This window comes from Vicugna pacos, chromosome 9 (genome assembly GCF_048564905.1).
Source record: "Vicugna pacos chromosome 9, VicPac4, whole genome shotgun sequence".
NCBI lineage: Eukaryota > Metazoa > Chordata > Mammalia > Artiodactyla > Camelidae > Vicugna > Vicugna pacos.
In genome coordinates this window covers 17,471,224-17,498,010 of record NC_132995.1, presented here as the reverse complement: position 1 = coordinate 17,498,010, position 26,787 = coordinate 17,471,224, and the positions used below count along the sequence as shown (strand labels likewise).

Genomic DNA, 26,787 nt, shown 5'->3' with positions numbered 1-26,787 from the left:
AGCAGACACCCGCCCAGAGAACTAAGGAGAGCTAAATCATACCACAGATACTGCTTCTAAAAATAAATTAACCACAGCATGGACTTGGCCACAGGAGGCTGGGCGTGCTACTCTGGAGCTTCCTCCGGGGGGACGACTTCCATCAGCATCTGGAGGTGCATGGTGAGGGGCCCTGGAGTGGAAAAGTGCAGTGAGAAGACTGTCCCCCACGGCTGGCTTCGCCGCGCTCATCCTTCCTCCTTGGCCGAATGTCTCTGCCAACGGCCCACACTCGGGACCCTGCTGGGCAGAGGGAGGCAGAGCATCCCTGGGAGCCACGGTGGTTCTTGGGAGAGACGTTATTTCCCATTAAAGCATTAGGAACCTACTGATTATTTTTATTGCCACCAAACCATTCGCTCCAAAGGAAAACGATGGATGACTCGATTATATGTGTGTCTTTAACTACCACTGACCAGGGTTGAGTATTTAATCTGATAGTCACTAAGCCTGTTTTGTTTAAAATGCACGTTGTTCATTCTTTTAACATCCTGAATTCCAACTTCTTACCGGTTTTTGTAGGGAACAGCTTGCCTAAATATTCTAAAGCTGAGAAAGAAGACGTAATTTGGAACTTTAGGTTGTAAGTTACCCGGGCTAGATTGTCTGTCAGTGTGATCAAATCCAAATTCATTGTCACACATGGGGAAAAGTGGCAGCTTTTCTGATAGTGATACATTTTCTTTCCTTTCTACGGTAGCGTGCCTGCAAGCCCTCTCTCAGTTTAGGGCTTAAAGAGGTTGTGGGTAGCGGGAGCTAGTTCAAGAAAGGAGAAAAGTCCTTGGGAAATAATAAAGCCATATTTTGGTTTTGGTTTCACTTTGTTAATCAGCAGGAAACAGATTCATTCTTGTTTGTAACACCGCTGTCAGGTGAGGGGTGGTACCAGATTGCACAGGTGAGGACATGGAGGAGGGAGCTGGCTCAGTCGCAGGGCCCAGCTTCTCCACCTTGCAGTTGGGTTTCACTTTTTGGTACCTTGTATGTCCCTCTGAGTTGCATGTAAAAAAACAAAACCCCCAAACCAAAAAATACCCCACAGAGGCTTGCCTAAAGGGACGCCTGTACTTCCCTGTTCAGACGAGCTGAAGGAGAAAGGATGAGGCAGATTTTTTAATCACATTTACTCAGTATTAAGTGGCTGTTGGACAGCCCAGTTCCTGCCTCCAGTGAACTCAAAGTTAAGGTAGGGAGACCAGGCGAGGCCAGGCGGTGGGTCACGGTGGGCCTGGGGAGGGGCGCGGGAGTCTGGCAGGCCTTGTGAGCGAGCGCCCTGCAGTCGGCTGTGCCGTGTGGGGTGACACGCTGTGACTATGACACACACTTGGGGACTTCTGAGCCTCTGCTGTACTTTGCCATCCGTGCTTGGCTAACGTAACTAAACTTTTACGCTTTTGTCCTAAAACAGATGAGGGACCAGCACTGCTGAGCAAAAGGCAAGAGCTGCAGCCTTGTTGGAAGGCTCAGGCCCTTGTGCCAGCTCTGTTTTTGGGTGTCTCTGGGATGCTGCTGGGCCCCTCAGATGATGCCTGTGTATCAGGCAAAGGCAGGCGGTGCTCTGGAGATGGGATGGACACTGACACGAATGTGTATTATCACTACTGAACTGTACACTTAAAGATGGTTACGATGGTTATGTGTAAATTACATTTAAAGAAAGGAAAAAAAATGGTGCTATCTCTTCCTATTTGTTACTGGGATTGATGGGAACAAAAGAAGAGGCCACAGTGGACCCAGAGGTATCACACTGAGGGGAATGGGTCACAGGTCCTCCCAAAGAGGAAGTGAAATTTGTTAGCTGCGTGAGCTCCTGTGATAAGCCGGCCCTGGAGGGATCAGGACAGGTGAGGCTGCGGGGGGCTGGGCCTGACCTGCTGCAAAGCCATCCCTCCACCTATACTTACTTGAGATCTTCTGAGCCCATCGAAACTTATAGTGGACGAAAAGGAAGTAAAACAGAAGGCCACTGAGTATGAATAACACACAGTAGAGATACTCCCATGCAGGCTGGGTGATGATTGGAGCCAAAACCAAAAACACGGATAAGAGAGTCACCAAGATGGGGATGAAAATGGGCACCTGCAGGCAAAACAACATGGTGTCATGATTTGGCCACATGCACTTGTCTTTTTGTAAATTTTCATTCAGAACAAAACACCGATATAGAAAGAAGAATATAATGAACTCCGTGTGCCCCTCCTCCAGTCTCAGTCATTTGTAAGTAAAATTACCACTTATTTCATCTATTTTTTTCTTTTCTCTAGAATATTTTTTTTAAATGCCATCCTGTCATTTTATGTGTAAAAGTCAGTTTGCGCCTCTAATGGATGACAACTTTCTGTTTATAACATGTTTGTTCCCTCTTCTCTTTATCTTGCTATTAATTTGTTGTAGGAATTGGACGGTTTACCTATACAAGGTCTTCATTCTAGCTTTGCCTGACAACTTGCTCCTCTGTCCCCTCTGCTTCCTGTCAGCTGGTGGCTAGATTGGAGGCAGGAGTACTTTGTAGCTGGAGCAGTGCACTTCCTCTTGTAACACGTCATGAGGCGTGTAAGGTCTGAACGTCACCTGAATCTCTAAACTCAATCATGGTTTCAGGGGAGGAATCCAATGCCACCAGATCTGGATTCCCCCATTCCTCCAGGGAGTTGTTCCCTTTTGGTAGGAAATGGTTTTTAGAATCCATAATCCACGGGATTGGAGTGCTCAGTGTTCTTTTTGCAAGAACAGAGATAGTTTTTTTTTTTTTAAGAAGGGAAAAACATTCATCAATTTTAAACTGATAGTTCTGACTTAAATGTGAGATTGTGCTTCCTTCCTTTTCTTTATTTAGACTTACATCTTTTTTCTTTATGCTTCTGAAAATCTTAATGGCTTCAACATAATTATTTTCTTTATCTTACAATGTACCTATAATGAACTTGAAAATAACCATACCAATACTGCTACTATCAGCAATAGTGTCAAGTTCAAGGTTTTTTTTGCAGTTCTTTTTAAACCACAGAGTATAAGCCACTAGGGAGATCCATCCAAATCCCCACACTTTAATATCAGTTGTAGTAATTATGTTCCCTGTGTGGTTATGTCATGTACTTGTCATAAAGTAAGGTTTCTTTATCCCCACTTGTTTTCAGTTTTTAGGGATTTGATTGTTCCATTTTATATTTAATTTTTAAAAATACTGTTACTTTTTTCTTGATTTTTGCTTTCATTCTTCCCTTAATTCTTTTTGAGAATAAACACACCTCTGTGCACAAATGTGCATAGAACTGTTCATCTCCGTCTCGCTCATACAAAAGGTAGCAAATGCATAAAAGACTGTTTTGCATCAGTTTTGTTTCTTTCCATTAATATATTCCAGAGACAACGTCATAGTGCTATATAAAGTTACTCATCCATTTTTTTTTAACTGCTGCATACCACTCTGTGGATGTTCCAAAATGTATCCAACCCATCTCCCTTTGACATTTGGGTTGTGTTGAGCTATTACAATCAATGCTGCAATAAATAACTTTGTATATTTTATATTTGGTCCATTTCACTTCGGGCTAGATTGCCTCAAATGGGGTGTGGCTGGGTCAAAAGGTAAATGCATGTCTAGTTCTGCTGGGTGCCCCAGGTGTACCTCCATAGGGCCATCCCGTTTGTAATCCTCTAGCGGTATGTGAGAAGGCTGTTTCCCCAGAGCATCACCAGGGGAGTGTGGCCAAACTGTGGGATTTCTGCCCATCTGACAGGCAAGAAATGATATCTCATTAGAATTTTGGTATGCATTGTCTTGTTAGGAACAAAAGTGAGTTTGCTGGGGTTCATTTGTTTCATGTTGAAGTTTTCCTTTGAACTTTCTTTTTTTTATATCTTTTGTCCATTTATATTTATTGTCCATTTCAAATGTTAGTAACTTCCATTTCAATTTTTAGGAACTTTAAATTAGGGATCTTGGTCCTTTTTTGTGATATTACTGCACATATTTTCCCCATTATATTATATTTATGTGTTTTCAACTTTTTTTAATAGATAAATTTTTATTTTATTGGGGTTATGGTTGCCCCCTTTTTTATTACTTCTGGATTTTGAGTCATAGGAAGGGTCCTCCCCATTCTTGGATTACTAAGTAATTATGTTCATGCATCAACACCATACTTAAATTTTAGAACCTTTAGATTTTGATATTTTTCTCATTTTTTTTTTACTGGCTATTCTTACTAGTTTCTTCAGTATGAACTTTATAATCAATTCATCTAACTCCAGAAAAAAAATTAGACGGTGTTTTTTATTGCAATTGCATTAAATGTCTAAATTAAGGAACAGTGACACTTGTGATGTTGAGTCTGCCTATCCAAAAACATGTACAGATTTCCATCTATTCAAGTTACCTTTTCTGTCTTTGAAGAGAGTTTTACTTTTCCAGTGAGTCTAGAGGGGAGGGTATAGCTCAAGTGGTAGAGTGCATGCTTAGCATGCATGAGGTCCTGGCTTCAATCCCCAGTACCCCCATTAAAAAAAAAATAATAATAAATAAACAGACCTAGTGAGCTCCACTGAGAGGTCTAACCTCTTGTTAAGTTTATGGCTAGGGGTCTTTTTAATTTTTTCTTTTTGGGATCAGGTGTTCTCTTTCACTGTCTTTTCACTGGATTTCATTTTGTAAACAGGCTATCGATTTCAGTGTGTTAATTTCACATCATTACTTTATTATGTATTTTTTCTTTGATCCTTTTGGGTTTTCCAGATGTACAATTCTATTTTCTTTGAAAGGAGAAGGCTTGAGAGACTTTTGAACGTCTTTTCTAACCTTCATGCTGCACACTGCTTTCTCCTGTCTAACTGCCTTGCTAATATCTTCAGGACAGTGTTAAATAGAAATAGAAGGAAGGCATTCTTGTCTTCATCTAAGTACAGATCTCTCTAGTGTTACCTTATCAATTTAATTGCTTTTTGCCATAGGGTGTGTGTGTGTGTGTGTGATCATGCCAAGGAAATTGTTATAAATTCCTACTTGTATCCTCACCAGTAATGTATCTTGAATTTTATCTGGTTGTCTTTGGTATCTGTGGGAGGTAATTATAGGGGTTTTCACCATAGGTCTAGTAATATGATGAATTATATCCACCATGAATTAAATTCATAATTAATGGATTTCTAATCTTTACCCATCCTTACATACACTTCACTTAATCATGATATGTTTTTGATGTAATTGGATTCTATTTGTTAAATAATTTTATTGAAGATTTTTATATTAATATTCAAAAGTGAGATTGCTCTTTTTTCTCTTTTCCCTTTTTTTGTGCTATCTTTGCGAAGTTTGGTATCAGTGTTATAGTCCATAAAAATAACTTGAAAAAATCCGTAAAACAACCTATAACTAACCTAAAAACAAAGAAAGCAAAACACACAAATAAGAAACAAAAATGGGAAATAATCTCCAGTACAAGGTTTTTTAAAATCATAAACTATTTTATACAACTCTATACAAATAAATGCAAACCCCTAGATGAAATGGACAGTTTTCTACAAAAATATAGTTTACTAAAACTAGCCCCAGCAGAATCAGAACTCATGGAGAAATTCTAAAAATCAGATAATCCAATTAAGGACCTTAAGTTCTTTCTTTACGTTTATTAATTCCTTCTACATTCTTTTGGTTTTCTTTGTTCTTTCTCTGGCCTTTTGAGTTGCCTGTTTACTTGTTTTCATTTTTATTGATATAAGTGTTTAATGTAGTGGAATTTCTTTAAAGCACCGATCATAGATTATGTCTTGTTTTCATTGTTATTTTTAGGAATTTATGTACTTTCATTTCCTGTTTCCTTTTGGATTGAGAAGTTTAATTTTTAAAATTTCCTGTTTTATTGCATTATAGAGAATGTGATTTGTATTATTTCTAATTTTTTATCAAGGTTTTCCTTTGTGGCATTAAAGATTGTCAATTTCAGGCATGTCCCATATGCACTTGAAAAAGTGTGTTTGATATTTTGGGGATTGAGCTTGATACGAATCTCTAAGATGTACCTTGTTATATATATTTTTCTAGATTTTCTGTCACTTTTACTAGTGATGTGCCTCGATCTGTCTTGGACTGAGAGAGGTGTTTTAAAATCTCCTATTAGTGTGCATGTCTGTTTCTCCTCGTATTTCCTATAGTTTCTGCTTCGTAAAAATGATTACTATGTGGTTTGGTGAATAGGTTTTCATAACTGTTAACTCTTTATTGTGAATTTTAGCCTTTAGCATTACTAGATGGTCTTTGTCTTGTGCTGGGGCCTGAGTGCTTGTCTGATAAGGTCACAACCCCTATTTTCTGTGTATTTTCATTTGCTTGGCATTTCTTTGCCTATCCTTTTATTTTGAATTCACAGCTTTGTAAACATGCCTGAAAAAAATATTTAATGGCTGATTTAAACCCATTTAAACTGCATAAGCCAATTTACTTATATAACTGGCAAGTCTGGTCTCCATAATTTTATATTTCTATATACAGGCATCTTTTACTTACTGTCAATTTTCTGCCCTTAAAGAATGACATTCTATGGGGAGACTTTGGCCAGGGGCTACTTCCTTTATTTTAAGTGGGAAAATTTACATATCAAATGAAACTCCAGATTTCCAACCAGTGTTTTCAAATATAACGAAAAGCTAATAAGTGTATATGTTATCTCCAACCTGTATTATACCTGGAAGTAAACTGCTTAAAAAATGATTTCCTTGTGATCAATTAGTATGATTTTTAGTAAATGGTTACCTTTAATGCAATAACATGTTTCCCAATATCTGAGACACACATGCCTCACATTTATTAGTATGCCTACAGGTGATACTGACTTGGGTTGGATTTGGAATGCCATTTGAAACCTTTCTCACACATGTATTAAAAATAGTGTTGCATTTTGGGAATTCGAATATTCATTTTTTCCCCCATGTGATTATCAGCTAGAAATGAGAGTATTAAATGATTTGTAGATTCTATAAAGTTTCGGGATGTTAAAAACGAATAATCAAAAAACAGCAGTAATAGAAAAAAAAACCCTAATAAGCATTCTACCAAGAAAATATCACCCAGGAAAATATGCTGATTTGTCTTCCTATTGAAGTGTTTATATGCAGGTTCTTTTATGAACTGGCCTTTTGTGTGTATGTGTGTGTGCACTTACTTGTTCTGGATACATTTTTTGGTATCTATAAATACTGGTTTTATCCTGAGAGTTACAGTAGATATAATACCCTGGGCTTCTCTTTTTCAGATTGTCCGTAATAAGCAGCAATGAAATTAGCTAGGAATTCTTCTCTTTCCCCCGCATCTGCCTTTAATGGATTCGTAAGACAGCTCTCGGGCATGTTTTCCTTGTCCGGCATACTCTCACCCACCTTCTCTTCCATTTTCCTTGTATGACGTTGTCAGTCCTTAACGTTTACGCCCTGTTTTGCTACCTTTATCTCTCATCATTCAGTCTTAGTTCTTTGACTGAATATATTCACCTTGCGCTGATGACTTTCTGGTTTCTGAAGTTCATTCTCTAGTGATTCCCTAGGAAGGAAGGTCTCATACAATGATACATGCCCTTGAGTTCTTTCATTGGTAACTTTATTCTTCAGGGTCAGTTTGACTGGATATAAAATATTTAACTTACATTTTTTTCCTTGAATATCTTAAGCATGTTACCCACTGCCTTATGGTGTGAAGTGTTGCTGATTATATTATTTTCTTTCCATTATAAGCGAACGGGGGTGGAGGAAGACAGGAAAGAGGAGATGGATACCCAAAGCATTTTTTTTAAGCTCCACAGTTTTATCAGAATATGTTTCTTTGTTGCCCATCCTGGCTCAGATTTCTCAGTTACACTGTATGCCTTTCAGTCTGTTGGTTCAAGTTCCCCCTCCCTTTGTGGTCCCCTCTCCTACCTCAGGAAATGTCTCTTGAGTCATAACTTTTAAGGATTCTGTTACTTTCATTTTTGTCTTCAGGGACTCCAATTATACACATGTTAATCTCTTTTTCTCCGTCTCAGTTATTTCCTCTCAAATCCTTTTAATTTCTGTCTGAGAAACTGTGCAGGTTTAAAAATCTATGCTACTATCATCATGATTTTGCCTGCTGGATGCTTGACTGAGGTGGAGCCGCCTAATGCCAGCAGTCTGCTCCAGGTCTCAGCTGAGTTCGGGGACTTGGGGATAGTCGTGCCAGAAATACTTCTAACCAAATTTATGAAACAAAATTCTAAAGCTGAAGACATTATTTTTGTCCTAATTGCTGAAGCCCTCCACTTGCCTACCTTTTTCTTACATCTGTACTTGTCATTATCATAAGAATAAATAGCATGTTTTTAAAGCAAAAAAAGCCCCTAACGTTAACGAAACAAAATACATTCTTCTTCCTCAATGGTATGTGGACCCACAGCAGCCACGGAGAGAGGTGGGAAGGACCCCAAATAGACTGCAGAGGTGGACTGTTAGTGGTTATGTGCACAGGAGTGGGCCTGGGCCAGAATCAGAGGTCCCCACCAGCCCACAGAAAGTGCGTGCATGAGAGATCTCAGAATCGGACATCTCGCTTCAGTTAGAGAGACAGTTCACAGGTATTCTTGATAACCTTAATAAATTAATAATGAGATGGCTGACTGGATCAAAAACTATAATATAAAGTGAACTGAAGGGCAAACTCCACTCTAAAATGTGATATTCAAGAGAAGAGTCAGGTTGGGACTAGAAAACTTGCTCCTAGAATTTAAAAGTTACCTCTACCTAATTCATTGCAAGAACTCAAAGCCACCTGTGACCCCTGGGGCGCTAGACCTACCTTGATAGGCCTTTCCAGCTCTTTCCTTGTAAACCTCATCACAATCAGTCCAAAGATCGTCAGGCCATAAAACAGCCATGCAGCAAAACTGAAGTAATTGACTAATGAGTTTATGTCCCCAGGGATGATATAAATGGTTGCTATGATGCCCTGGAAGAAAGAAGAAGGAATTCTTAGGTCATTAGTACCTGAAAACATTGTACTTACCACTTCACAAAAGACGGAAGAAGCAGTTTTTCCTGTGGCCAAACACCTTCATGTGAAGGAAATCTCCAATGTGTCCCATTATATTTGGGGTTGACCCAGACTTTGGCTGTGACAGGTGTTCTCTTTGAGGCGGGATGGAAAGAGCTTGGAAAATCTGTGGCTCTTTGAAGTTGCGGTTTTAAGCAGGGGAGAAACAAAATGTGTATGTCTATTGCACCAGCTTCCTAATTATGAATTTTCCTTCCAGAGAGTTTTCATCACAGGAAAGGGCCTTGCACTGTAAAACCGGGCTGTCTAGGTCTGGTCTTGACTGCATTATCTGCATGGCTCCGGACTTGTAATTCCAAAAGCCTTGTAATTCTGGGTCTGTTTTACTTATCTTCAAAGGGAGTAGGTTGACAGAGACTAAGGGGCTTTCCTCTGGGGATGGGAGGAAGAGTCTGGCCCTGAGGATGGTCCATAGGTGCCCAAGGCAGTTGCGCACAATCAAGGGTCATCCCCCACAAAAAAACCCAATCAGAAGGTGTCAAAGGGCCTTTACTTCACAAGGATCCCACAGACTTCTGAATTAGTGGACCATAATGAGACGCTGTTGTCAGTAGCCACCTTGAAAAATGCCTTCTCCTCCTTCCCCATAAGCTAGTGGGTTCTTGTATGGTCTGTTACCACAGATCTAGAACATACAAATGTGCATGAAGGACATGTAGAGGGCATAAGCTTGAAGATTCAGTGACTTTCATGGATAAATTCAGAACAAGGAGCAAACGTTGTAAGTTATTTGAATTGTCTTGAAATTTTTAATGTACCTGTTTATATACCCGAGGACTAGGGGCACCTGGGTCATTTGAAAATCACAGGGCTTAGTGATCAGGTTTGTTTCATCATCCAAACTGCGGAACCTCTGCCTTAAGGGGTGTTTTCATGGCAGAATTCATACTTACATAAAAGATGATGGCCGGGGCTGGAGTGAGGCGCTTGACACTAACATAAGAGAGGACTTTAAGCATGTGGCCTTCCCGGCTTGCAACGTAAACAAGTCTGAAAAGGCAGGAATAAGGAAGTTAGTCGATGTGAGTGCAGGCTGCAGTACCATCACCCAGCAAGTGTGTCCTGAGCGTTGCTGCTGAGGCCACAGAGAAAGGGACTGAGTTGTGACCCTGCTGTCATCAGGTAGGAGTCCAGCCTCCTGAGGTGACTGAGTTTTACAGAAGTAAGTGAGATGGTTAAATGCATCTTAGAGGAATGCAGCCTGTTGCAGTAGGGTCACCTGAGGGCACTGGGGAGGCAATTTCAAAGAGGAGATACCTGATCTGTGTCCTGAAAGTTATGCAAGAAGCAAATGTAAAAACTAGTCCAGGGTCTATGGACCCCAGTGCTTACCTCACCACCTCCCCTAAGAACTTCTGATTATTCAGGAATCTGAAAGGCTATATTTAAAATGTTAAAGAAAAAGGGAAGGAGAGCTAAACAGAATTCCTAAAAAACAAAAAGTTACTATAATTAAAAATTTAATCAACAACAGATAAATTAGATACAAATGAAAAGAAAGCTAGATCTGGGTATGATGCATAGAGAAATGGAAAGTGTAGAGAGGAAATTAAGAGAAGAAACAGAGGAAGACGTTCAAATATATTGAATGGTGTAAGACAAGTTCAAAGAAGAGCAGAGAGACTTCAAAGAGCTGAAAAATCCTGAGCCTTCAAATTGAATCCAGTTCTAGACGAATAAAAACATGCCCAGATATAAACATTATAATGGAAAGTAAAAATCAAAACAAAACTTCAAGATACCAAATTTAAAACGTTAACTGCAAAATTAGGACTAATCAGAATGAGAATTAACACTTTCAAAGTGATGGAAGGAAATTGATTTTCAGATTAGAATTCTGCATAGCTAAATTATCATTCAAGACTACTGGCAAAATACATTTTTAGATAATAACTACAGATAGTTACTGTTCTTTAGTCCTCATGAAAAACTATTAAAAAGTCTACTCCAACAAAAAAGGACTCAGACAAAAGTTGAATTCAGAAGGAGTTGACTGAAGAAGCAATGCTAAGGAAAGATGAGTAAAACATGTTAGTATGTATATAAGTATTGGATTTTTAAATTTCTGTCATGACAGACTTTTATTTTTAGGAGGGTTGGTTTGGTTTGCAAACAAGAAGTAGCTGATATACAAGATGATATGAAGGGGAGAGTCCTCAAGAGATGGAAGAGAACTGAGCCAGTTATAGACTGTATTAGGTATTCATGTTAAAATTTAAAGGTAACTGCTAAAAGAATAGAAATATAACTTCCACCCACATCAGCAGAAGAAAAACAGGGATAAATGAAATTTGATGGTTAATAAATCAGGGTAAGATTTTTTTAAGCCAACATAACACAAAGGAATAAGTTAGAAATTAATCTAGCTGTAACAGTAATCACATCAGTTGTGATAAGATTCCACTTGCCCAGCTGGAGGCTTTCAGGTCAGGTTTATTGGAAGAGACACAAGCCAAAACCCATGACACTGAGAAGTAGATGATAAAAGGGAAGGGACATGTTACCAAGAGCAGCAGTCTAAAAGACAGCAATATCAATATCAGAATAGAATTTACAGCAAAAAGAAGGAGAATTCCTACTGAAAAAAGGGACAGTCTGCAAGAAGATATACCTAACAGGAGCCCTTGTGATTACACATTAAAGGTGGAAAATCAACCTTTATCAAAGCTAGTAGGAAGGTTAAAAGACAAACATAGTACAATCATTTGTATCAACAGTGAATAAATCAAAGAGGAAATTTTAAAAATACCTGGAGACAAATGAAACTGAAAACACAATGATCCAAAATCTATGGGATGCAGCAAAAGCAGTTCTAAGAAGTTCATAGTGATACAAGCTCACCTCAGGAAACAAGAAAAATCTCAAACAACTGAACCTTACACCTAAAAGAACTAGGAAAAAAACCCCCAAAATTAGTAAGAAGGAAAGAAATCAAAGATCAGAGCAAAATTAAGTGAAATAAAGACTAAAAAAAAAAAAATAGAAAAGACCAATGAAACTGAGAGCTGATTCTTTGAAAAGATAAAATCAATAAACCTTTAGCCAGACTCATCAAGAAAAAGGGAGGGCCCAAATCAGTACCCTCAGAATTGAAAAAAGAAAAGTTACAACCGACACCACAGAAATACAAAGGATAATAAAAGATTATTATGAATAATTTTATGCCATTAAAATGGACAATCTAGTAGAAATATACACTCTCCCAAGACAGAACCAGGAAGAAATAGAAAATATGAACAGACTAATTACCAATAATGAAATTGAATCAGTAATTTTAAAAACTCCCAACAAACAAAAGTCCAGGACCAGATGGCTTCACAGGTGAATTCTACCAAACATTTACAGAAGAATTAACACTTATCCTTAAACTGTTCCATAAAATTGCAGAGGAATGCTTCTGAACTCATTCTGTGAGGCCAGCATCACCCTGATACCAAAACCAGACAAAGGTAGCATCCACACAAAAAATTACAGGTCAATTTCATTAATGAACATAAATACAAAAATTCTCAACAAAATATTAGCAAACTGAATCCAACAACACATTCCATGATCAAGAGGGATTCATCTCAGGGATGCAGGGATGGTTCAATATCCACAAATCAATCAGTGTGATTCATCATATTAACAAATTGAAGAATCAAAGCTATGCGATCATCTCAGTAGATGCAGAAAAATCTTCTGACAAAATGCAATATTCATTTATGATTAAAAAAAACTCTACAGAAAATGGGTATCAACATAATAAAGGCCATATATGACAAACCCACAGCTAACATCATACTCAGTGGTGAAAAGCTGAAAACATTTTCTCTAAGATCAAGAACAAGACAAGGATGCCCACTCTCACCACTTTAATTCAACATACTATTGGAAGTCTTAGCCACAGATATCAGACAAGAAAAAGAAATGAGGAATCCAAATTGGAAAAGAAGAAGTAAAACTGTCACTTTTTGCAGATGTGATATACACAGAAAATCCTAAATACCCTACAACAAAACTACTAAAACTCATCAATGAATTCAGTAAAGTTGCAGGATACAAAATTAATACACAAAAATCTGTTGCATTTCTATACACCAACAATGAGCTGTCAGAAAGAGAAATTAAGGAAACAATAGCACTTATAATTGCATCAAAAAGAATAAGATTCCTAGGAATAAAATTACCTAAGGAGATAAAAGACCTATACTTAGAAAACTATAAGACACTGATGAAATAAATTGAAGATGCCACAAATAGATGGAAAGATATACCATGTTCATGGATTGGAAGAACTAACATTGTTAGAATGACCATACTACTCAAGGCAATCTACAGATTCAGTGCAATCCCTATCAAAATACCAACAGCATTTTTCATAGAACTAGAACAAATAATTTTAAAATTTGTATGGAAACACAAAAGACCATGAATAGCCAAAACAATCTTCAGAAAGAAGAATAGAGCTGGAGATATCTATGCTCCCTGACTTCAGACTATACTAAAGCTACAGTAATCAAAACAGCATGGCACTACCACAGAAACAGACACATAAATCAATGGAATGGAAAAGAGAGCCCAGAAATAAACTCACATACTTATGGTCAATTAACTCTACAACAAAGGAGGTGAGAATATAAAACGGAGAAAAGACAGTCTCTTCACGAAGTGGTGATGGGAAAACTGGACAGCTACATGTAAAATAATGAAATCAGAACATTTTCTCATGCCATATATAAAAATAAACTCACAGTAGATTAAAGTCCTAAATGGAAGACCAGAAACCATAAAAATCCTAGAAGAAAACATAGGCAGAACACTCTCTGACATAAAATTATAGCAATATGGTTTTGGATTTGTTTCGTAAGGCAAAAGAAACAAAAGCAAAAATAAACAAATGGGACCTACAAGCTTTTGCAAGCAAAGGAAACCACTGACAAAACAAAAAGACAACCCACTGAATGGGAGAAAATATTTGCAAATGGTATGACCAGTAAGGGGTTAATATCCAAAATATATAAACAGTTCATACAATTCAACATCAGAAAAACAACCTGACTAAAAGCTGGGTGGTATTTTTTCCAAAGAAGACATACAGATGGCCAATAGGCACATGGAAAGAAGCTCAACATTGCTAATCATCAGAGAAATGCAAATCAAAATCACAATGAGATATCATCTCACAGCTGTCAGAATGGCTAGCATCAAAAAGACCACAAATAACAAATGTTGGCAAGGATGTGGAGAAAAGGGAACCCTTATACACTGTTAGTGGGAATGTGAATTGGTGCAGCCACCATGGAAAACAGTATGGAGGTTCCTCAAAAAACTAAAAATAGAACTACCATACGATTCAGCAATTCCACTCCTGGGTATATATCTGAAAAAAAACATATACATAATTCAAAAAGATACATGCACCCCAATGTTCAAAGCAGCATTATATACAATAGCCAAGATATAGAAGCAATCTAAGTGTCCATCAACAGATGAATAGATAAAGAAGGTGTGGTATATATATACAAAGGAATACTACTTAGCCATAAAAAAGAATAAAAGTTTGCTATTTGCAACAATGTGGATATACCTGGAAGGTACTATGCTTAGTGAAATAAATCATGCAGAGAAAGACAAATACTGTACATTTTTACTTATATGACAAATCTAAGAAACAGACTAGTGAATATAACAAAAAAGAAACAGACTCACAAATTAAGAGAACAAACTGGTGGTTATCAGTGGGGAGAAGGAAGAGGGAAAGGGTAAGGAAGGGCTAGGGGGTTAAGAGGTACAAACTACTATGTATAATATAACTTTCAAGGATATATTGTACAACATAGAGGATATAGCCAATATTTTATTATAACTATAAGTGGACTGTAATCTTTAAAAATTATGAATCACAACATTGTATACCTCAAACTTATATAATATTGTAAATCAACTATACCTAAATAAATTATTAAAAAAACAGAGCTCTTGAAATACAGAAGGCAAAACTTGACAAATCCACTATGAGAGCATAAAATTTGAACTGTCAAGGTAGAAGCTTAAAGATAACATAAAAATCTATAAGAAGTTAGTAGAATACATGTTATTTTCAGGACCATGGGAAACATTTATACAAATGGCAGTAAGTCACGAGGGAAGTCTTAAAACTTCTGAAGTAATATGGTAAAGGTCACGTGCTCTGAGGACAATACAGTGACGTTAGGAGCCATGAATACAAAGGCCAAAAGGCCAGTTTTTTAAAACTACATATTTGAACTTTGAAAAGACGTAAGCCTGGTATTAAGTCAATTCCCAGAACAAGTCAGTGCAACTGGGAGGAAAGGAGTTGCTACACGGAGGGGATACTTAGACCAAAGATGATGCTGTGAATTCACTTTCAGCTCCATCAGTCAAACCAATATATAAATTCCAGGCACTCAAAATGCAAGCAGGACTTCTGGAACTTGACAAAATTACTGTAAGTGAGTCCTACCAGGTTTTACATTGCTCAAACTGTGAAACATGTCGTAAGTAAGGTAATAGCACAGGAAAGGACCTATCAGTGACACAAAGTGGACCAATTAGATTGGAATGATAATGACGGCATTTCAGACCAGTAGGGGAAAGGGTGGACTATTCTACAAATAATATTAGGACAACAGGTGAAGGTTTGGGAGAAAAAAAGTGAGATTTATGCCTCACATCAGGATGATTCCCAGATTGATCAAAGAGCTAAAGTAAAATGCTAGAAGAAAACATAGGTGGGTATTATTGAAAGTAGAGAGGGAAGTGTGTCTGTGTGAGATAGAAAACTCAGAAACCAGTAAGTAAAAATCTTAGATTTGACTCCATCAAAACGATACCCAACATAATTCAATATAGTTCAAGGCCCTGGCCAACCCCCAAGCTGAACAGGTATATTATACAAAATTAACTCAAAAATGGATCATATAAGTAAATGTAAGAGCTAAACCTAATTAACTTCTAGGATAAAACAGAAGAGAACATCTTTGTAACCTTGCATTGGGCAAAGGTTCTTAGATATGGCAATGAAAGCATGACACATGAAAAATAAAACTGAGAAACAGGACTTTGTCAAAGTTAAAAACACTGGAGTTCAAAACACCATTAAGAAAATGAGAAGATGAGCCATAGATTAGGAGATATTATGTGCAAATCAGATACCTGATAAAGGACTTGGATCCAGAATATATGATGAGCGTGTACAACTCAGTATAGGATAACAAGAAGCCCACTTTTTAAAAGGAGCAAAAGACTTGAATAGCTATTTTACCAGAATATATGTGAATGGCTAATAAGCACACGAAAATATACTCAGTATCATCAGTCATTAGGGACATGTGAATTGAAACCACAATGACATACCCAGTAGAATGACTTTATGAGGCTGACGTGCTGCCTGCTGCGCTAAGAAGGCACTAGAATAGAATGACTTTAATCAAAAAGATAATACCAAGTGTCGGTGAGGATGTGGAGAAACTGGAACTCTCATGCATCGCTTATAGAAATTAAAATGGAGTAACCACTTAGAAAGCAGGTAAGCTGTTCTCTAAAAGTTAGTAACAAAGTTACTATATGACCCAGCAATTCTAGTCCTTGGAATCTACCTGAGGGAAATGAAGACATATGTCCACACAAAGACATACACAGGAATGCTCACAGCAGCATTATTCACAGTAGCCCAAACTGGAAACAGTCCAAATGGCCATTGGCTGGTCAATGAGAAAATGAAGTGTCCATCTATAAAATGGAATGCTATCCAGCAATTAAAATGAATGAACTGATACCTCCTATGACATTGATGAACCTCAAAAATAATATGCTAAGTGAAAGAAGCCAGAGGCAAATGAGATATCACATCATTCCATTTAGATGAAATGTCTAGAAAAAGCAAAGCCATAGACACAGAAGCAGATTAGTGGTTGCCTAGAGCTGGAGGTGGGAGGGGAGATTAATAAAAGCAGGTGTGAGGGAACTTTTTGGAATGATGGAAATATTCTCGAATTGGATTGTGGTGTTTGCACAGCTTTATAAATTTACGAAAATCACTAAATTGCAGAATTACAAAGTGAGTTTTATGGTATTTATATCTCAATAGGGTTGTTTAAATTGTGTTTCTATATACCTGCAACAAACTATCAGAAACTGAAAAGTTTTTACATTTTTTGAACATACCATTTACAATAGCATGAAAAAGTATGAAATATTTCAGGGTAAATCTGACAAACTATGTGCAAGAACTGCATACTGAAAGTTGCTACTAAAAAAAGCACTTTAAAAAAATTAAAGAAAATCTAAATAAATGAGGAGATAGTCCACACCCATAGATTGGAAGAATTGATACTTTCAAGATGCTGGTCCTCTCTGAGTTGATCTATAGATTCAATGCGCTTCTGATCAAAATCCCAGAAGGCTTTTTTTGTAGAAATTGACAAGCTGATTCTAAAATTCAGATAGAAATGTAAAGAATCTAGAATAGCCGAAACACTTTTAAAGAAGTGAGAGGACTAGCACTAAGGGATGATTTTGTCGTATATATTTCATTTTTCAAGTGTAAACATTTGGCAGTTTCACTCTCAGAACTATATTTACTCAGAACACTGGATAGGTGGGCAAAGACCAGTTCACAAGTGTTCGCTGCCGCAGTGCTTATGAAAACCACCCGCACTCAGCCCATGAGTGGAGGTGATGTGAAATTATGCTACGTCATGAAGTGGAATCCAACACAGTTGCTGTCTCCAGACTGGTAGGAGCCAGAGGCTCGGCCGGGGCTGGCAAACTGTGCCTGTCTATGTAAATAAGGTTCCAGTGCAACACGACCATGGCTGGTTTCCTTTCATGCTGCAAAGACAGAGCTGTGTGGTTGTGACAGACTTACATGGCCTGCAAGCCTCAAATCTTTCCTATCTGCCCCTAAAGGAGAGTTTGCCAATGCCTGATCTAGACTGTGTATGTATCAACATGAGACGATGTTCAAGGAAGCTCATTAGGTGAAAATTCCCATAGGCAAACCTCTCTCTCCCTCCCGGCACCCCCGCCCCCACCCCCGGTCCCCCATCGGTCACTGAGCCCTGCCTTGCCCCGGGACCCCACCAGGCCCAGCGCCCGTGCCAGTCCGCGCAGGCTTTCTGGTCCCAGTGGGCGCTGAGGGCTTAGTCTGGCAAAGCCCCGAGGACCTTGTAGCCGGGGGTGGGTGCTGGGCCCTACCTGCCCGAAGTAAAGCAGGTCCCATTAGCAGCTCCGATGGTCGAAAATGCCACGAAGAGTGGAACGACCCAGGAAGCGGGGTACAGGACGCGGTCACCAAACGTCTGCGAGAGAAGCCGGTGAGTCCTGAGACTGAGCGCGCCCCAGGATCCATGGACCCTGCAAGCAGCTACGCCCCCGACCCCCCGATGGCCCAGGCCCCAGGAATGGGCTCCAAGACGCTGCCTCTGGAGCGAGAGGAAAGGTGGAGAGCCAGTCAGGGAAATGATGGCCTCGCTCCTATGCCGATGCTGATGGTGATGCAAACCTCTTCTCCACCACCCCCTGTCGTACCTCACTGGGGTGCTACATCCCCTGACACCCCTGCCTCTCCCTCACCCGGAATGACCTGGTCTCCCTCCCACCTGAGCCACCTGTTCTCCCGTCAGCGACCTCATCACCAAGACTGCATCTCTCCATGCTCCCCATCTTAGTCAACTGCCTGTTTCTCGTTTCATTTCCAGGCCTCCTGCAGCGCGTGGACCGCACCCACCTTTCCCACTGTCCCTCACACCCATCCTTCTGTCCTCGCTTCCCTCCTCACCCGGCTTAAATCCCACAATCTGTTATTACAACTCCGTCCTTCAGCGACTCCCTTGCGCTTTCTCTTGCTCATACTTGTCTGTCAAAGCCCCAAGCCTGCTAAGCCCAGCCCTCCTGTAAGTGTGTTCTACCCCTGCCTGGGGCCGGGCAGGCTGGGAAAGCAGCACCTGTCACCTACTGGTGGCCCGGATCTCCGTGCTGGTCTCTGGTGTTGCTCTACCCTGTTCACACTCCCCATTTCCTAGACGATTATCTCCCTCCCCCACTTCCATGAGGATCCTTCATGGTGAGCGTGGATCCCTGGCCTGTCCCCTTCCCACACACCAGGCACCCTCCCGAGGTGACATTGGGACTCACCACGGCCACAGCCTGGGACTGCAGGAGCTCGGTGGCTGTCATCACAGTGAAGTAGGAGACGTTCATGAGGATGTAGCACCCTGTCACCAGCAGGATCCCAATGATGATGGCCAGGGGCAGGTTTCTGGGAGGGGCGGGGACCCAGGTGCTCAGAGGCAGACCAGAGCATCCCATGAGAGGCTCACAAGTTGGTCTTCGTCTAGATCTTTCTCCCACCTGCCCCGGCCAGCCCTCCCCCTGCTCCCTGTGGTGGGCTCACAGCTGGGTCACAGCTGCCCTCCCTGAGGCCCACCCAGAAGCAGGGGACTTGTGGAGCAGCAGAGCCACCTGCGGGGACATGTGACATTTTCAAATGAGAAAGAACTCTCCCTTTTTAGACTCCAGAGCAGTAAAATTGAATTGTCTATAAAGCAAGATAATCTAAAGTTAGAGTTCTTCCTTCGTCTCAGCAACCATCCCACTATCCAAAACCGAGCTCCCGTGAGTGCAAATGAGCTTATAAGAACCCATCCACTGTGTGGAAGGCGGGGGTAGAGCGCCGGGAGGACGCGGTTCCACTTTTTGCTTGGGAGAGAGAAACACGCTCGCCTGTCCACTGCCTTCTGGCTGGACTCAGCTTTCCTACCTGAAAGGGTTTTTAAGTTCTTCTGTTATGTAGTTGAGTTGATTCCTAGAGAAAGGAAAGTAACATGAGTAACATAACTTGGAATTTCTTTGCGAAGATTATGAAAGACAAAATAATAAAGGTTGGCCTCATTACGCTTCATAGAGAAAATTCCCCTGTAGGAATTCCAGGGTAATTTCTTTTGGAGGAAGCCCTGGGGATGGTGGGATGACTAAGCTGCACATCGTCAGCTGGTAAGTCTTTGCCCTCCATGGGAATCACGTGAATTTTCAACAGTTACTGGGAGTAATTTGAGTGCTTTGAAAAAAAGTGGAAGATTCTTTGTCTGAAAAGAGAACAAACCTGCAAATGCCTTGCATGAGGGAAAGACTAGCATCCTGGATGGCCACTAGACGTAAGCAGAATTTCATCGACCACGCTAGTATTTGCAAGGTTGAAACAGAAGTGCCACTGAATATTCTTGCCTTGTCCAGTGCCTGGCAGCCCTCACTGCCTCCAGTCCGGCTGAGCCTGTCTGTGTCTGGTGATGCTTCCGGCACAGGGCCCCACCACTGCGGGCCCACAGGCCCCTGTGCCCAGGGCTGGTGCCACATGAGTGACTGGGAAAGGGGCAGGTACCCCGGTGTCTCTGGGGTCCAAGGAGAACAGAAGGGTGAGGGGTGGGGTGCTTGACAAAAGGGAGATATTAGGGTCCCGCAAAAACCCTAAAAGGAGATGGCATTGCTTTTCACACGTTTTCAGTAAGATAGCTTCAAGAAACCCACAACCAGGCATGTGCCGTCTTAAGAGTGCCTTACCATCCATCATACGCCCAGAGTCCATTATAAAATGCCAGACTGATGGCTCCCACAGACAGTTTTGGGCCCTCAAAAGAATTTTCAAAATTTCTTGTATTTCCTGTAATTAAGCCAGACAGTGAATAGTGGGTGTCAGCCGACCAGACTGGGACTTGGCATCATCTCCAGGTAAAAGAAGGGGGTGGCTTATGACCTCAGGTTACTAAACAGACTGAAAAGTTGGGAAACTGAGGTTGCTCCTGTTGAATTCCTGCCTTACAGGTATACTTAGGAGCAAGACCTCCAGATGGTCTGTGCTGTGTGGAGCCCACCCACCCCTCCAGCCGAAGGTCACCTTGGGCCAGGAGGACAAGTCCACTGATGATGATGATGGCCACGATCACCAGCTTAGCTGCTGTGAACACGTTCTGGACGTAGCTCCCCAGCCGCACGCTCAGCGCGTTCACTATGGTGATGAGCACTGGGAGGAAGAGGCAGAAGTGGGCAATGTTCTGGGTCTATGGGCTTAGCATCTTCCTCCTTTCTTAAGGCCCAGGAAGGAGTCTCCTTTCCACTCCCAGGCTCCGCTGCATCCTCCTCCATTCACCACCACACCCATCAAATGCACCTTGGAAATCCAGCCGGGGCTGCCTCCCTCCAAGAACAGTGGAGAAACAGCCAGGCCCCAGCCAAGTGCTGCCCTGTGGGACAGCCTGCGGTCACTGCCACCCTCCACCCCTGACAGCTCTGACGGCCCTGCCGCACAGGGGTGGGACAGCAAAGGACACCAGGTTTTGGGCCAAGACCAGACCCGGCCCTGCTCCTCACCAGCGCCTCCAGGCCCACTCGGCCTCTTTCTGCATATGCAGGAGCCCAAGCCAGTCTCCCCACGTCATCTGTGCCAGGACTTTTCTGACCCTGCCCAGGGTTTCACACGGGTACTCACAGATGGCAGCGGCAGCCAGGCATTTAACGACAATTTGAGGAGGGTTGCAGCCTGAGTAGAAGGGCGCAGAAACGTACTCAGAGAAGCTCAGACAGATGATGGCAAAGGACGAGGGCTTTGTGACGAACAGGCTGGTCCAGGAAAAGAGATAGGCAGGAATGGGGCCAAAGGCCTCCATCAAGTAAGGGTACTCGCCCCCTGACTTGGTGATCATTGTGCCAAGCTCCGCGAAGCACAGAGCCCCTGGAACACAGAGAGGAGCGGGGACCCCGGGCCCCTCGTGAGGCTTCGCCCTGACAGGGAACCCCGCTCCCCACGTGGGAACTGTGCTCCCGGGGCCCACCACCGTGTCTCTCATCCTGAGCTGCGACCATCGGACATTTCTGCGAAGCCCAGTTTATGGCTATTTGCTCACAAGCGTTGAAGGGGATCCCAGCAGCAGCAGAGAGAGGTCTCATAGCCTGTCCCATGCTCAACAGGGGGTGTTCGCCAGGGAGGGGCACCTTCGTTACCCAGTGTCGCAAGAATCCCACAAGCCGCCCATACGATGAGACTGGGCCCCACAGCCTCCGTGTTGCTGAGCACAGATTTGGGGGAAATGAAGATCCCGGAGCCAATGATGGTGCCCACGATGATGCAGATGCCACTGAACAGGCCCAGCTTGGATGTGGAGAAGGGGAGAGGAGAGTTAGTGCTGCCGCCCGGATGGGGCTCAGATGCCCAGACGCAGCCCTCTTTCTCCCACCCTCCCTCCTGCCCTCGATGTGGCCGGGCTGGGCCCAAGTGGAGGAAAGCCCCAGGGCGACGCTCTTGGGACTTCAGTTGTAATGGATTAAGTCGATTAATCCTCATGAGGCCGGTCTGCCATTACCATACCCATTTTACGGGGGGAAACAGAGGAACAGAAAGGTTACGTTACTCCCCAGGATTCACAGCCAGTGCGGGGTAGACCTGGCTCAGGTTCCATGCACCAACCCTTACGGCCCTCGACAAAGGGGACCAGATGGTAAAGGCATCAATCACCAACGAGAAAGGCCCCCGGGACACGCCTCTTAGTTGGGCAGGGCCGAATGGAGCTTATCCTCCAAAACTAAGAGTGAAGTCAGGGCTTTGGGGGCCTGGCCCGAGGCATCACAGGGGAGCGGGGCTGTAGGCGGTGAGCAACGAGGCCTCAGGGACAGAAACCCTCGGGGGCTGTGAACTTTCTTGGATGTCATTTTGCAGAGTATGATCATGCTACCAACAGGACACACACGTATGACCCATTCCTATGCAGATCCAGAGAGGGCAAAGCTAACTGCAGGGACAGCGCTGGGGGTGGGCAACCTGCAAAGGAGCAAGAGGGAACTTTCTGGGATGATCCATTTGTCAAACTCATCAGTCTGAACACTGAAGATCTCACTTCACTGCTTGTAAATTATACATGAATCAAGAAATAACACTGTTAAGGAAGGAAATGTCTCATGCAGGCCCCTACTTACAACATTAGCCCTGGGAAGCCTGATTTCTGGAGCCCGAGGTGAAACATGTATGTGCTTGTCTGTCTGGGTAGAGGCTGCGCCCGGTGTTAGAGCCCAGAGGACGTGGAAGACCCCAGCTGCAACTTGCCACCAAGGGACACACATAGTCAGAGGAGGGGTCCCAGGGAGCAGTGTTGACTTCCATTCCTCCGGGCCATCTCCGCTTCCCTCCTCTATCGGCCAGGTTGGCTCACCAACGCCTCAGGCTCTCCAGAATCCTTCCTTGCTGAGGTCTGCATTCAGCCTGAAGCTGCCCAGCTGAGTTTAGGGCATGCTGGGGGTTAGCTCAGCTGGGCTGTTTTCATGGCCAAAAAGAGGGTATTGCTGCCCATCAGCCGACTCCTAGGGACCCAGGATCCCAGGCCAACACACAGTCAAGCCATGTCGTTCTCCTGGTTAAGCCCCTAGTCCCTCCCCCATCTCCTCTGTTGCCAGGCATGGGAGCTCCCGGAGGCTCTGCCCAGAGCCCAGCCCACAGGTCCTGCCCTTGACACCATCCTGACCTTGCTCTGGGGCCCTCGCTCCTCATCCTGTGAGCCTGAAGCTTGTCCTTCCACTCCCATCTCCTGCTGCTCCCATCCCCCTGGGACTATCACTGCACAGCGTGGAACTCAGCGCTCCATCCCACCTGCACTGCCCTGCTCCTCCCCACGACCCCCTCCTTGCAGGCCCAGCTCCATCTGCCACGCACTCAGGCCCCTCCAGGCCGCAGGCACCTCCAAGTCCCACCCTTCCTATAGCCCAGCCCAGAGGGATCACCTATGTCACACCCATGTCAGAGTCGCCACCCCAGCTAGACTCACTAAGAAGGAATGGCAGTTTCCCTTGGGGGAAGGTATTCAACCATGAGGAACAGATATTTGGTGAAGGTGCCATAGAGGGGACTCAGACATCAGAAGTCCCCTCTGACCATCCGATAACAGGCTATTGGTCTGGGCAAACGCCAGCCCCTCAAGTGCTTACCCAGCACACAGAAGCACACATGTATTAACTTCATGAGAACATGCTGAGTTCATGGGCAAGAGGGAAAGAGGTAGGTGCAAAGAATTGTTCCATCAGGGATGGGGGTGGGAGAATAGTTCACGCCTCCAACACCGCCCCACCACCGCTGGACCTGGGAAGGGCCCGGCCCCGGGGACCGCCTTACCTCCTTTTGGAGATTTGTGGTCTTGGGTTCGTTGCTCTGCATCGACTTCTCCTCCTCTCTCCTCTTTCTCAGGTTGGCCTCCTCCATTTCCCCTCCTGCCAGTCCTGGAGGCTGCAAGGAGGGCACGGGCGTCCACTCGGCAAGTGCTCCAGCAGAGGCACCTGTGGCTCAGCGGGCGCTGCCTTTGTGGACAGATGATTAGCTACTGTTTGGGGAAAGTGCAGCTGTCAATTGCACTTTTGCTCAGTCTCAGCAAAATTTTGACAGCCGTTCAGGCCCTGGGCAGCTGGGCTTCTCAGCTCTTTTCCGACCTGCCCCATGAGACCCTGGGCTCCCCCACCCCGCCCTCCCACACCTGCCCTCTGTCTCCTAAGCCTCAGCAATGACACACCTGAAAGTCATTCTACCTCTACTTTTTTTTTTCCAAAAGTAAAAAGAACTACATTAAAACATACTGGGATATACTTAGTGGAATCAAGCCCGAGGCAGGAAGGTTTTTCTCAGAATTACTTCCCAGGGTGAAGTCACCTCGCACACAGTGGATTCATGATATAGATATTCTTTTCGTTGAGTGATGCAAAGAATGAACAGCATTGCTGAGGAAAACCAGTTCAAGGATGAACTAGGTAGCGGTCTTTTCCTGTGCCCTTCCTCCAAATCAAGTCCCGCTAGGGTCCCTGGCCGGGAGAGTGTCCAGCCTTCCCGTCACCCAGAGGCCTTACCTCCTCTTTGAACTCGCAGAGCGCAGGGAGCTGCCCGGTGCGGCTGACCACCTGCCTCTGCACAGTCACACCCTAGGAATGGCCATGTCTCATGCCCAGGAGAGGAGGAAGCCAGAAGGTACAGAGGTCAACGAAGGTAATTATTAAACACCTTTCTTTTAAAGCAATGAAGCTTGGATACACCACACAAAAAGGGGAGGGTCGGGCAAGCCAGTTTCTCTCCCAAATATTTTTGTTTTGTTCATTTGTGTTCAGATCAGTTTGTCTTTAAATTAACCAGATTCCTCCCACAATCAGCTGTCTCCTGGAAGGAGAAATCTCTCTCTCAAGACTGGAACCACAGGAGACAAACTTCGAAATCTCCTCTTTTATTATCTTAATAGGCTCTATTTACAACTCCTGGCAGGCAGCATAACCAGGAACCGCTGTGCATGGAAACTAACTGCACGTGGAACTTGCGGGTCAGGGCGGACGTTTCACTCCCCACTGAGCAATTTCCTCCAGGGTCCTTGGTCCGCCTTCCACCTGCTTCTGACCAAGTCTGTGGGATGGTGAGTGAATCCTTCCCACTCACCATTGCCACTGACTGGGTTTTGGCACCGCCTGGACCCAGACAATTTGGCAGATGGAGACCCAGCAGCGAGGCCCGCACACAGCCCCGCTCCATCCGCACCTGCAGCCCTGGCCACCCGCCCCTTTGACTTGCTGCTGTTGCTGCTCACGTGGCCCAGGCCCGTGCTGGTCGGACTGTAGAGTGAAAAGGGGCACAAACACCATCAGTTCCGCACTGTCACTTACCTGATGGGGAAACAGCCCCCAGAGGGGAGGAAGCCCCTCAGAGAGGGCTCTGGAGACCTCTCCTGTCAGAGGTGGAGCAGAGGGGCTGCAGTTGCGCTCAGATGTGAGGGTGGGGGCAGACCCACCCCTCCCCACCAAGGCCACCTCCTGGCTGCTCTAATCCTTAATCTCAGATCAAGGCCTGGGACAGAAGAGCCCACCCAGCCTGAAGCACTGTTGCTTTATTGCCTGCCTCCTCCAGCAGTTTTGCACTGGGGTAGATTTAACAGCATCCCAGATATCCGGTTGAGACCGAAGGTCACCAGACAGAGCTGGTGAGTCACTGAGGGTCACTTTGGGAGCACGTTGTGGCAGGCAGATGTGAGAGGAGCATAGCTTTCTTGGGGTCATCTCTTACAGCCTTCTGGAGAATGTAGAGGACCTTTGCTGTCCCAGAGTCAGGGTCCTGATGTTGAAGTCTGTTACCTGACCCCTTAGTGGGGCCACGCCTCCTCATCAGGGCACCTGCTCCTCTCGCCCACTGGAGCCAGAACCCGAGCAAAGTGCTCACTCGTGGGCTGTCTCTCCAGAGTGTGGAGGCCAGAGGCCAGGGCAGGACATGGCACCCCAGACAGGACCTGCACACAGGCTTGTCTGAGTCACCCCTAAGGTATTTGTCAACACTGCAACACTCAGAGGTAGTGCCAGGCCCATCTGAACTTGCAGGGCCCTACAAAATGCTCCCTGGGTCAAGGTCGCCCCAGTGGGCTGATGTTCTAATGGAAATCCCTGAGGACAGCAGGGTGGGGCAGTGTGTGGTGGTGAGGGGGAAGGCCCTGCTGAGCCCACACCAGTCACACAGCCTCAGGGTTACTCAGGCTCTCTCCAAGCATCTGTAAAATGGGCCAGTACGGGCATACCCCCTTCACAGAACTCTGAGGGCTACAGAAGGTGATGCATTGGGTTTCCATGCTCTGTTCATGCAAAGGAGCCTCTGGTCTTCTTGGGCCTCTGCCAAGTGCTGCCTTTGGAACATCTGG

The 26,787-nt window shown here is 43.7% G+C and overlaps 1 protein-coding gene across 1 annotated transcript; it reads right to left on the bottom strand.

Annotated features, from left to right (window-relative positions):
• Positions 1-81: 81 nt before the first annotated feature.
• SLC7A9 (solute carrier family 7 member 9) lies at positions 82-24,335 on the bottom strand. Its single transcript, XM_006212194.4, has 12 exons — positions 24,249-24,335; positions 22,094-22,241; positions 21,582-21,824; positions 20,991-21,116; positions 20,657-20,756; positions 19,860-19,904; positions 19,235-19,358; positions 18,296-18,399; positions 9,988-10,084; positions 8,840-8,989; positions 1,944-2,118; positions 82-172 (listed from the first exon to the last, which is right to left on the bottom strand). Exons 1-12 carry the CDS (start codon positions 24,333-24,335, stop codon positions 108-110), a joined length of 1,464 nt encoding a protein of 487 aa, XP_006212256.1. The 3' UTR covers positions 82-107.
• Between the last annotated feature and the right edge of the window lie 2,452 nt (positions 24,336-26,787).